Below are 11,804 nucleotides of genomic sequence, written 5' to 3' on the forward strand. Positions count from 1 at the left end.
CTGCTGCTGCGGGGGGGCCCTTCTTTCGTTGGCGGGCGCCGCCGCTCCGGGGGCATGAGCTCCCGCGCCCCGCGCGGCTTCCGCCGGGCACCCCGCGCCAAGACCTCTGTCTTAATCAGACATCTCCCTCTGGCTCCTGGACCACCCCTCCACTTCCCTTCTTGAAAAAACATCTCCAATAAGTGAGTACCCACACTGTCACAGCTTTTTAGGCATGCTTGCATTCCTTCATCTATTAATACTTCTGTCTAGATTCATGCCTTCTCTCCATGACAGCTATCTTTGTCCTTTCTCTCCAGGCTCTCACCACTGTGCTCTTTGCTGCCAAACGTGAAGGACGCCATTTTGTTCTTATTGCACTGGGCTTCTCAGGGCTGTCCGCCATGGGTGACTATCCTCTTTTTCTGAATGATCTCATAGTATTGGATTCAAAAAAGCAACTTTGACTGATTTCTCTTCTTCTTTTGCCAGTCCTTCTTTTTCTTCTCTGAAGACCCATTTTCTTCTTCTTAGCCATTCAAAATCTTTCTTCAATTGTCAGTCTTAGGTATTCTCTTCATTTCACTCTATACTTTCTTCTTAGGTAACATTAGCCACAAACATGACCTCATATGACTACATCTATGCAGATGTCTCACTGATTTTTTTATCCAATCCTTACTCTCTTGAATTCCAAACTTCTGTTTTGGGCTGTTTTCATCTATCTCCTCTTAGACTTCTCCTGAAGGAACCCCCAAATGTCATTATACCTCCAAAAAATTTAAGTTCAGTTCTCTTAAATAGTTCTCCTTTTCAGAAAATTCAGTTTCTTTGTTTCTTTGTTTGTTTCTTTCTTTCTTTTCTTTTCTTTCTTTCTTTCTTTCTTTCTTTCTTTCTTTCTTTTTTTAGAGAGAGAGAGAGAGAGATTTTTGCTATAGGGTATGGGTGCTCACAGGAGAGACTGAGAGACAGAGAGATAGAAAGTGAGAAATCATCCCCCAGGGGAGATGGTCATACTGCAGTTTCTCCTCTTCCATTCTCCTCTCTGGATTTTGGGCACACACACAAATGTGCCCAGTGTGAGTTTCAAGCCACTGGGTCCAGGACTTGAAATGCAGTCAACTATGTGGGAATACACTGATGTAACCATTACACCATCTGCTGGTTCCCAGAGAACTCAGTTTCTCAAACTAGAAATTTGACCATTCCTTGGAACTGTCTTCTCCCTCACCTCTTCCCAATGTCAAAGCCAGCACAATGTCAAATTTTATGCTCCTTTGTCTCCTGAATTTTTCCCACATCAGCCACCACCGCCTGATGCAAGCCAAAATAGTTTTTTTGCTTGAACTATTGCTCGGGCTTCCTGATGGGTCTCATACCTACTCTGGACCCTTCTAATCCATTCTTCTCTTTTCAAAAAGTCACAATAGAAAAATGTGATTATTTCACCCCCTTGTACTCACCACCCTTCAGTGAGATTCTAAATGTGAAAGTCTCCTTACAAGGCCCACAAGCCTCTGTGTGATTCCACTCCCATCCATTTCCCAACCCTTGTCTCACACTACTCTCTTCTTCCAAACCCTGGCTTCTAATCCCCTCTATGATTCACACTCCTTACTCCCAGAAGACCTTTGTGCATCCTGTTCCTCTGTCTGGAAAGACTTTATGCCTGTTTTTATGTGGCCAAGCTCTCATTCCTACCTTATTTTAAATGTCATGGCCTTGAGAGGTCCTCCCTGACCATCCTATCAAAATGGGCCTTCTATCTCCATTTCCCTCTCACTAAACTGAATACAATTTAACATTAATCTGTTTGTTTATGTCTCTACTCTTTCTTCTCCACTAAATAATTAGCTTGTATGGGGAGCACATAAATCATGTTTATAATGTGAAATAATCAAGCACATAGAGATAACTCAGTAAATGATTATTGACTAAATGAATGAATGCATAAGAAATGAACACAGAACACCAACCAGTGGCATACTGGTTAAGGTGTTGTACTCCCACCAGGCCAACCATGGTTTGAGTCCCAGACCCAGTGTCTTGAAACTCACGCTGGATCTGTGTGCATGGGCCCAAAATCCTAAGAGGAGAATGGAAGAAAAGGGATTACAATGTCCATTTCCCCGGGGGATGATTTCTCACTTTTCCTCTCTCCATTTCTCTCTGTCTCTCTAGTGATCATATATGCTGATAGCTAAAAAATTAAAAAAAAAAAAAAGAAATGATAACACACAGATATGAAATCATTTCCTATTGTCTTTCCATTGTCCTCTGGCTCAAGTTTTCACTCTGGTATGGTTTCTTGAGATTGTTTTTTATAAACAATAGTGTCCTTATGTTGACTCTGACAGCAATTATCTTTATTATGATGACAATCGGGGGAAAGAGGTGGCAAAGAAGATTTTCAGAGAAAATGCTTCCATTTTCTTCCCTCCTCTGCACAGTTTCACCTTTTGGTCCTTATCCTCCAGCACTTGGGTTATGCAATTGAAATTTCTCAGCAACTGTTAAGATAGTGATGTTATTTCTGATAAAATTGAGGTTTAATGATACTAAGTAGCTAACAAAAGGTCAATACAGCAAATAAATAAATAAATTCCACATCCATATTTTAAAACTAGGTCTGTAAAATGTGGATGTCATTATTCTCTTCTACCACACTGCTTCTTGTTATTTGATAAAATAGGAATTCCACCGACGTTACATATGTTGTAGTTGACAAGGGAAGCCACTAAACTCTCCCAGCAGGGCAGCAAGTTATTTGTATTGGAAATCCCTGGGAGAAAAGCTTGACTCTTTTTTTTTCTCTTACACAAATGGTCCAGACTTAAACATAGTGGTTTATGTGACCTTTAGCTTATTCTTTGATAGTAGTTTGCTCCTTTGTTGGAGGTGTTTTATTAACATAATATTGGCAATCAGGATGATTAAATCAACCGCATAAGGAATCTCAGTTTTTTTTCCCTCCCAGTGAATTGTTTATCATTTTCTAATCTAGTCTTGTTTTTTTCTGTGTGTATTCTTTCTATATTATACCCTATAATTTTGATTAGGAATTTAGGAAAATACAACTTTTTGTGATACTTTATAAAAGCATTTAAAAACAAAGGTAAATGCAAGTATTTAAATCTATTTTCACACCACTCTGATTGCATTGCTTTTGTTTTTCTATGTTGACTTCCTGTCATTTTTTATGGATTATTAAAAATATAGAGAGAGTCTACCTGTTTTCATACCATGTAGTGATAAAATTTTTATTCTGGCTTTTCATTTTTTTGTTTGTTTGTTTTAGCAATGAATAAATCAGTGACAAAATATTTCAAAGTTTAATGTGCTTCATTCCTAAATTGTATTTGTTTTCTTAGTTTGATGCTACTTTAAAAATGAAGGTGTAATGAAGGTTACTGTATATTTACCAGGGGTTAATAACGTAGATGTCATAAAATTTTTCAGAAAATTGGATGATTCTCTGGCAATTCTGTTATGGTTAAAGAAAAGCATTTTCTAAAAAGGAAACAAAACATGCAAACTTACCTAAAGACATGTTAGACAATTGAACACAAAATTGAGTTGTAATCTAGAATTACTATTAATATGCCATTACTTTAGATCATTGCACTAACAATTACATATGTCCACCTAAAAATGACAAAAGGAACTCTTAATATGTAAAGTATATTTTATTAAATACACATGCATTTTCCTCTATTAAAAACATGCTAACATACTTGACATTTATTTGTGAAAATTCATTTATAAGTTCTACATTTGTTCTTATCAGAGGTAGTACTTCATTTTAATTATGGTGAGAGACTTCATTTAAATCACTAGAAATCTTACTTAACTATACCAACCAACATAAAAAACACCAGCATAGCTCATTGGTTATATGAATTTCTTAAAATGTATAAGTTCAGTCTTAAGGTTTTTCCTGAAAAATCATCATAAATAAGTGACTTTTTCATTCCCCAAAAGTTCTCATTTGAATTAAAATAGTTAAAACAAATTTGTAGAGTATAGAACTGAGTTTATTTAAAATAACACTTAATGTTATCTAGATTAACTTTATTACTATATAGATATATTTAAACCATTTGGGTGGGAATTCAGGCAAGAGTCAGAGAAAATAATTTCTTTTCTTCACTTTAATAACCATTTAGGTATTATAGGGGGTTTACTTATGGTCTCCCAAAAGATATTTCCTGGAACCTGTATGTGTGACCTTATTTGGAATAAAGGTCTTTGTAAATGTAAGGTAAGGATCTCAAGGTGGGATCATTCAGAAACTATGTTGGTCCTGTACCCAGTGACCCCTATCCATAAGAGTCAGAAAAGGAGAGATACACGAAAGCACGGAGGGAAGAAGCTATATAAAGATGGAGGTAGAGACTGGCCAAGGAACTCTAGGAGCCACCGGAAGCTGGAGGAAGCAAGGAAAACATTTTCCCTAGAGCTTTTGTAGGGACCGTAGTCCTGTCAACACTTTGATTTCCAACTTTTGACTTCTAAAACTCTGAGAGAAAAATTTTCTTCTTTTTTAAACCAAAATATTTGTGGCGATTTATTGTAGCAGTCCTAGAAAACTAATATAGGTATACATTTCATACTAGCTACAGGTTTTGTATTTCTTTAAATGTTAGCTTGTGGCTGTCTGGTGTTTATAGATCAGAGCTTTTCTGTAAATAGAGGGAAGACAATATGTCACTGAAAACAACCTTGTATACCTATTATTTCATTTATTCCCATAAGGTTACTATTTTGGCTTTATTTTGCTTATCCTAGATGTGGCTGGTGGTTATTCATCTTCCATGCTTGATGCAATCAGAAGAGCAGTGATGGTTTCCAATATCCTTTTAATTAATAAGGTAAATGAGAAAAGCCTCACCCTCAAAGACGTCTTCAGACTAGCTACTCTTGGAGGAAGCCAAGGTAATGATGACTTTATTTATCTCCCACACAATGTAAGACCTGCCGATATGGGGATTGCAGTGTGAAGGTGCATAACAGTGGTATCGGGAGAAACCAACATTCGTGACTGTTGCATCTCAACATAACAAAACTTAGCCAGTGAAGGTTAAGTTTTGGAATGCAGTGGAGGAATCATGCTTTCAATAAATTCACTGTCTTTGGCAGAATAATTGTCTGATACATAATTATTATATTAACAAATTGATAGATATTTATATCATTTAAAAAAATAAATCTATTCTTCTATTGAATCAAGTATATATTCTCTATTGGCCTGAATGATAACATAATAGTCAAGACTTACTACGCTCTTACCATGTGATAGACACTAGACAACACATTTATCTATGTCATTATTTAATCTTCACAACCACTGTTATTGATTTCACTCTACAAACAAGTGACAGGAGTGAGATCTATATAGCTGTCAAGTTATAGGGTGTTACTCCTTGAATCCAGAAAATCTGATGCCAGAGTGGAGAGAATTCACAAGTTATTAGAAGGAAAGCTTGAACAGAAAGATATTCTTACCTTTTGCCCTCACTATGGTTTGTTCCTGAATAAACCCCTGCCCAGACCATGTGTTTAGTTTATATATTTAAGTATGAATTACTCAGGGCCAGCATGTGGCGTAGTGGTTAAGGGCGCTGGACTCCCACATGGCTGACTGCGGTTTGAGTCCCAGACCTGACAGTTTGCTTCCTCACTTTTCCTCTCTCTCTTTCTCTCACTCTGTCTCTCTCTCTGGTCAAATTGAAAAATAAGTACATAAATAAAGTTAAATCAAATAACTCTTTTAAAAAAATGTATCAATTACTCAAGTCACTTTAAAAAGAGAAAGATATAGGGCCCAGCAGGTGGTATGGAGGTTAAAGTGGCTGAATCCCACATAGTCAACTCCACAGTTCAAGTCAAGGAGCAAGTGAATTGAAAATCATGCCAGGCACATGGGTGTGAACGTCCAAAATCCTGAGTGGAGAATGGAGAAGGGATTGTATCATGGCCAACTTCCCAGGGGATGAGTTCTCACATTCTCTCTCTCTCTTTCTCTCTGTCTCTGTCTCTCTCCAGTAAGTTTACAAGCTCTATAGCAAAAAACTAAAAAAATAAATAAATAAGAGAGAGAAAGAGAAAGAGATGTAAAACTGTTGGTTGCTATGGAAATATTATTCATCAGCTTTTCTCAGTTCTCTCTTATAACTATTTTTATGGAATAAATAGAAATTGATAATTGTATTGTTTTAAGTCACTTTAGATTAATAGTGTAATCTGAATAGAAGATAATGAAAATAGCTTGAAATCATAGGTAGCTATTGAGAAATGAGAATGTAGATATAGATAGATAAATATGTAATAATTTATATTATTTATATGAATATATCTTTATATATACTTATATATTTATATAGGTAAGTAAATATATAAATATACATAATATATTTATAAATATATAAATATAAAATATATAATTTATGATAGATACCGTGGGTCTTAGAAATGGAAGATGATTGAGGCTAAGTATCCTGGGAAGAGGTGCTTGCTTCCCAAATTCTTTGAGCATTCTAGATTATGATGAAACCAAAGAGGACATTTCAAAAAAAAAGTAGAGATTATGTTTTTACATTTCCCTTAGTCTTATGATTTCACTTTCTAAAATTCCAAGTTTCAAATTGCCCAGTTTTTACACGAGTCTGACACCCTCTCAACCCACACCACCCCTCTATCTGCACATCTGAGTTCGAGTTCAAGTAGTAGTTTTACCATCCATTTTCATGGTGCAAATGAGTTGTATTTAAATAGTACTCTTTTTATTCTAGGCTTTCTGTGAGTTGTTTCATCAGGATCCTGTTTCTGATCAAGCCAGCATGGGTGCCTACGAAATTATTTCTACCTTGCTATGTAGCTTTTAAATCTGTTTTCTGGGCCACCAGGCTTACTGTTATGGAATTTCTTCTCCTTAGCTTGTGTCTCGACTGTAGACTGGGTGAAATGAGATGAATGGGTCCTCATTTAAAACATGTCATTTTCCCTCCTTTGCCAAGGCCTTCATGTTTAATCTGCAGAAGATTAAGATATGTATAAATCATCTTCACTAATGCTCCAAAGGCAGCAAAACTGCATTTCCTGAAATGCATTTTAGTCACTTATTAGTCCAGCTGGGCCCATCTGCAACAATCTGAATTTACATCAATTTACAAATTAGGTGAAAGCTTTTTTTTTTCTTGGTTAGTTCATTTCTGAACTTTCCAGGTTCTAATGAAAAACCAGTTAGTTTATTTAGAACACCATATTTGCCTGGACACTGGCAAATGTACTTGGTTATCTGGCCTATTAAACATGTAACGATTGTGTACTAAATTTAGTTATTAAAACTTCACACTTGTCATACTTTTTTGTCAAGGATCAAAAGAAATCGAGTGAGATCAGTGAAGGAGGAGAGAATTCCAGTGATTTTCTATTACATTTAGTCCTTCCCCACACAATTAGTAGAAGTCACCTAACTGCTTTTAACATTTCTAATTATTTCATACCCTTGTGTTGTAATGAGAGTTCTTTAGCTAAAAAACCTTTCTTTTCTGAGAATAAAAGAGTTGCCCTTTATATATCTTTTAAGAACAAGTAAAATTTCTAAAATGGTGCTTAGAGAATTTTCAACACTTCTGGAGGCCGACACATAGAAATATGTGTAATGTGTCAGAAATTGCCAACAAGGTATAATCAGTATTTTCACGGGACCATATCATGACAGTAACGGAATGCAACAAATGTGTAGAAACTGAAATAAACAATGCTGCACTCTGGCTAACCTTCTTTTCTTGCAGCTTCCATTTGTTACCTGAGAGTCCACCAGGCATAGATTACAGACTTTAAGGAAATTTAAATTCAGTATCTTCATTGAACAGAAAAACCAACTTCCCCATCTTCTGAAACTAAGTCATAAAGATGAGCTATGATCTTTCATGATGTCCAACAATTGTAGAACATGAATGATAGCTGTGAGATAGGCCAAGTCAATAGACATTATTGACCTGTGCTCTATTTTAGAAAACCATTCTTCTCAGGCAGCCAGGAAACCCTCAAGGTTATAGAGACATTGGTTTGATTTTTAAAACCATTGGGACCAATGAGTTTTTTTCCTGTTCAAAGGACTAAACTAAGGAATTTTGTTTTTTTAAAGTTTTTGCTGTAGGATGCATGTGCTCGCCAGAGAGAGACAGAGAGAATAAGAATTCACCACCACTTCCTCCTCCCTCCCTACAAATGCAGCAATCCTTTCTCCTCCATTATCCTCTCAGAATTTGGGACACTCTTGCAGACATGCCCAGCATGATTTTCAAGCCTCTGGGTTTGGGACTCAAACCACAGAATTGGGATTCAGCTGCCTTAACCTCCACACCACCTGCTGGTCCTAAACTAAGGAATTTCTGAGGGATCTGCCTATATCAGCAAATACACAAAAAGATCATTATTTTTATTTTTTGATGTTAACTTCACTGCCATTGAACTAAATCATATAAACTATTTCATGGAACAAAAAAGGCAAGGCAAGAAGTGGAGTGTTGGGGGTGGGCAGAAGGGGAAGAGAAGAAAGGTATTATGTCAATCATCATGTTTCTTAGATAAATGAAAAGCCTAGACCAGCTGGGCTATGAAATGCACTGATGGAGCAGAAAGAGAGAGACGCGATCAGAATTCTGATCATAGTGATAAAAGGAAACTGTTTTTATTCTCAGATTTTCTTTCTCGTGCTGTCTCTGCTTTGTGTTTGTAGAAGTCTTGTGACCTATTGGAATGAGACCACTTTTCTGCCTCACTATTAAGATACTAATTTGTTTTCTAGTGACTTAGCAGATTCTTGTAAACAGCCATCAGCATGGTCTGATGACTTGCAACACTGACTGTCTATCACTTGTCCCCCTTTCTAGCCCTGGGGCTGGATAGTGAGATTGGAAACTTTGAAGTGGGCAAGGAATTCGATGCCCTCCTGATCAACCCCAAAGCATCTGATTCTCCCATTGACCTGTTTTACGGAGATTTTGCAGGTGATATTTCTGAGGTAAGTAAAAGAAAGCTAACCAAAGACATTTATTTCGTGAAGTTACAATAGAATCCCAGCAGACAAGAAAGTAGAAATGGAAACATATTAAAATGGGACGAAAGAGAACCTTAGAAGGTAGCTAGATCTCTACAATAATTGTTAAAATTTCCTGACAGGAATATTAACAGAATATTTATATTTTGAATGTGTTCTATACTTGAATCTTTTTGTCTAAGTAACCATGATATAGCAAATATTTATGGAAATTGTTATGTGTTAATAGGCATAGATTAAGCACTTTCACACATCATTTTGTTTAATCATTAGAAAGACCTTAAGACAGGTAGGTGTTATGAGGAAACTTCAAAAAGTGTGTGAAAGGGGCCAGCATGTGATATGATGGTTAAGGTGCTGGACTCCCATGTGGCCAAACATGGTTCAAGTCCTAGACCCAGTGGCTTGAAAAGAACAGCACCAGCAGATGGCAAAATGGTTATGCTACTGGACTCCCACATAGTCAACCACTCTTTGAGTCCTGGACCCAATGGCTTAAAACTCAAGCCAGGCATGTGTATGTGCATGCTAAAAATCCCAGGAGGAGAATGGAGAAGGGATTGTGGCATGGCCATCCACCCTAGAGGGTGATTTTTCGCTTCCTATCTCTCTGTCTCTCTAGTGAACATATGTATCCTATAGCAAAAATCTCTATAAAGGAAGGAAGGAAGGAAGGAAGGAAGGAAGGAAAAGAAAATAACACCAGGTTTATGTGTGTACCCAAATCCCAAGAGTAGAATAGACGAGAAGAGATTGCAGCATGGCCATCTCCCCTGGGGGATGATTTCTCACTTTCCCTCTCTCTCTCTCTGTAGAATGTACATACCCTATTTTGGGTGGGGGGTGGGGGCGGGGTGAAGGAAGAAGGTGGGGTGAAGGAAGAAACCTAAAAAAATTATGTAAAAAATATAACTAAATTATAAGTTTATTTGGGCAAAACATTTTTTTTTTTGGGAGAGATTTTCACTGTAGGGCGCGTGCGCTCGCCAGACAGACAGAGAGAGACATAGAGACAGAAAGCGAGAAATAATCCCCCAGAGGGGATGGTCACACCACAATCCCTTCTCCTCCATTCTCCTCTAGGGATCTTGGGCACGCACGCACACGCACCGGTGTGAGTTTCTAGCCACCGGGTCCGGGACACGAACCGCGGTCGACTATGTGGGACTCCAGCAACATAGCCATTACGCTAACTGCTGGTTCCCAAGGGCAAAACATTTTTGAAATCTATGCAGTGTTTTATTCCTATTATGCATTATTCAAGAACTTTTGGAACACCCCTCATATTACTATTGCCAAGTTCATTGTGGTGGCAGTGGGGCTTAAGGGAAGTAAAGTGACTTACAGACTCATGGCCAATAGTAGACAGAGTTTTGATTCAAACACAGGACTTTCTGACAATTAGGGGCTGGGCTCTGGACCATTACATTATGTTAATTTTCTTAATTTTATAAGAAAATAAGTTTTGGTCTTATTATAAAATGTGTTCCTAAGTATAATGTAAACTAGCTCACTTTACTGTATTAATGATTCTTTTTAACATACTGAGTTTTTCTTAAAGAAAAAAATAACTATTACTGAGCCAGCTAAGTGACATGATTGGTAAGGTAGCTAGATCCCACATGGCTAACTGCATGGTTTGAGTCCCAGACACGGTGGCTTGAAAAACACTCTGGGCATATGTGTGTGCATGCCCAAAATCCCAAGAAGAGAATGGAGAAGAAGGGATTGTGATGTGGTCTTCTCCCTTGAGGGTTGCCTTTTCACTTTCTCTCTCTCTCTCACTTTCTCTCCCCCTACAGCCCCTGGACAGTTCACACCCCCTACAGCAAAATTTAAAAAAATATATTATCACTTATAAGTTGATTAAATTATGAGAGTAAACATGATAGTAAATATGTTTAAGGATTTTAAAAAGAAACATGCTAGATTACTTCAAGCTTATACCATCTGTTATTTTGGGGGAAGAAAAATATCTTTGCATAAGGCTAAGACCCTATAACAAAAAAACAGATTATCAAGATGAAAACACACAAATTTAAGGTAAGTTTTACATAACATAGAGCCTCTAAGAGAAAAGGGAAACCCAATGAAATGGGTATACCTAAGTGTTTTTATTCTGGGTTTGGTGAAAAGTAGAGAGTTGTGGAGAAATATGATTGGTCTAGTGGGTGTGACCTAATGGTAATCCACTGGGGTGAATTTAGCAAGGCAGCTTGTTCAGAGTCTTCTCTGTGACTCCATCTTCAGAGATAAGGATGTTCCTTTCTCCGAAAACCAGGTTCTCTTTCTTTGGGTATGGGGAAGGCATCTCTCACATGAGGGTCTTATGACCTGCTTCAGGGTGAGAGGAAGATTAGAGTGACTTTCCTGCTTTGGATTTTGAGGTAGTGTATCCTAACCCCATCATTATTTTCATATTATTTGTTCTTTTACCCTTGAAGAACAGTAAATTTCTGAGAAGATGTCTGAGTCTCATTCATCTTTAATAACATTAAAGTTATTTTATTGAATTTATTTCTTTAATTTATATAATACTTCCTCTCTGAAGCTAGCAAAGGTATATATACTGTCAGGCAATGACTTAGCACTTATGAACTGATATTTTTTGTCTTTTGTTTTTAGCATAGTCCATTTCTTTTTCACTAATAAAATTTGATTTTGCTGTTGAGAAATAAATTACATTTCTGACTTTTCCAAGCATATTGGCTGTTAACTTATTTTTCTACATGCATAAAATGTGCTTTCTTATTATTAC

The 11,804-nt window shown here is 37.0% G+C and overlaps 1 protein-coding gene across 2 annotated transcripts in view; it reads left to right on the forward strand.

Moving 5' to 3' along the window:
• The window catches only part of GDA (guanine deaminase), a 121,891-nt gene that overhangs the window by 104,902 nt on the left and 5,185 nt on the right, over positions 1–11,804 (forward strand). For both annotated transcript variants that reach the window (XM_006152496.2, XM_006152497.2), the window contains exons 11-12: positions 4,768–4,914; positions 8,880–9,010. In XM_006152496.2, coding sequence (XP_006152558.1) covers positions 4,768–4,914; positions 8,880–9,010 — 278 coding nt within the window. The remainder of the gene's footprint in view (positions 1–4,767; positions 4,915–8,879; positions 9,011–11,804) is intronic.

The sequence above is a fragment of the Tupaia chinensis genome, unplaced genomic scaffold, assembly GCF_000334495.1.
Source record: "Tupaia chinensis unplaced genomic scaffold, TupChi_1.0 Scaffold000354_1, whole genome shotgun sequence".
Taxonomy (NCBI): domain Eukaryota; kingdom Metazoa; phylum Chordata; class Mammalia; order Scandentia; family Tupaiidae; genus Tupaia; species Tupaia belangeri.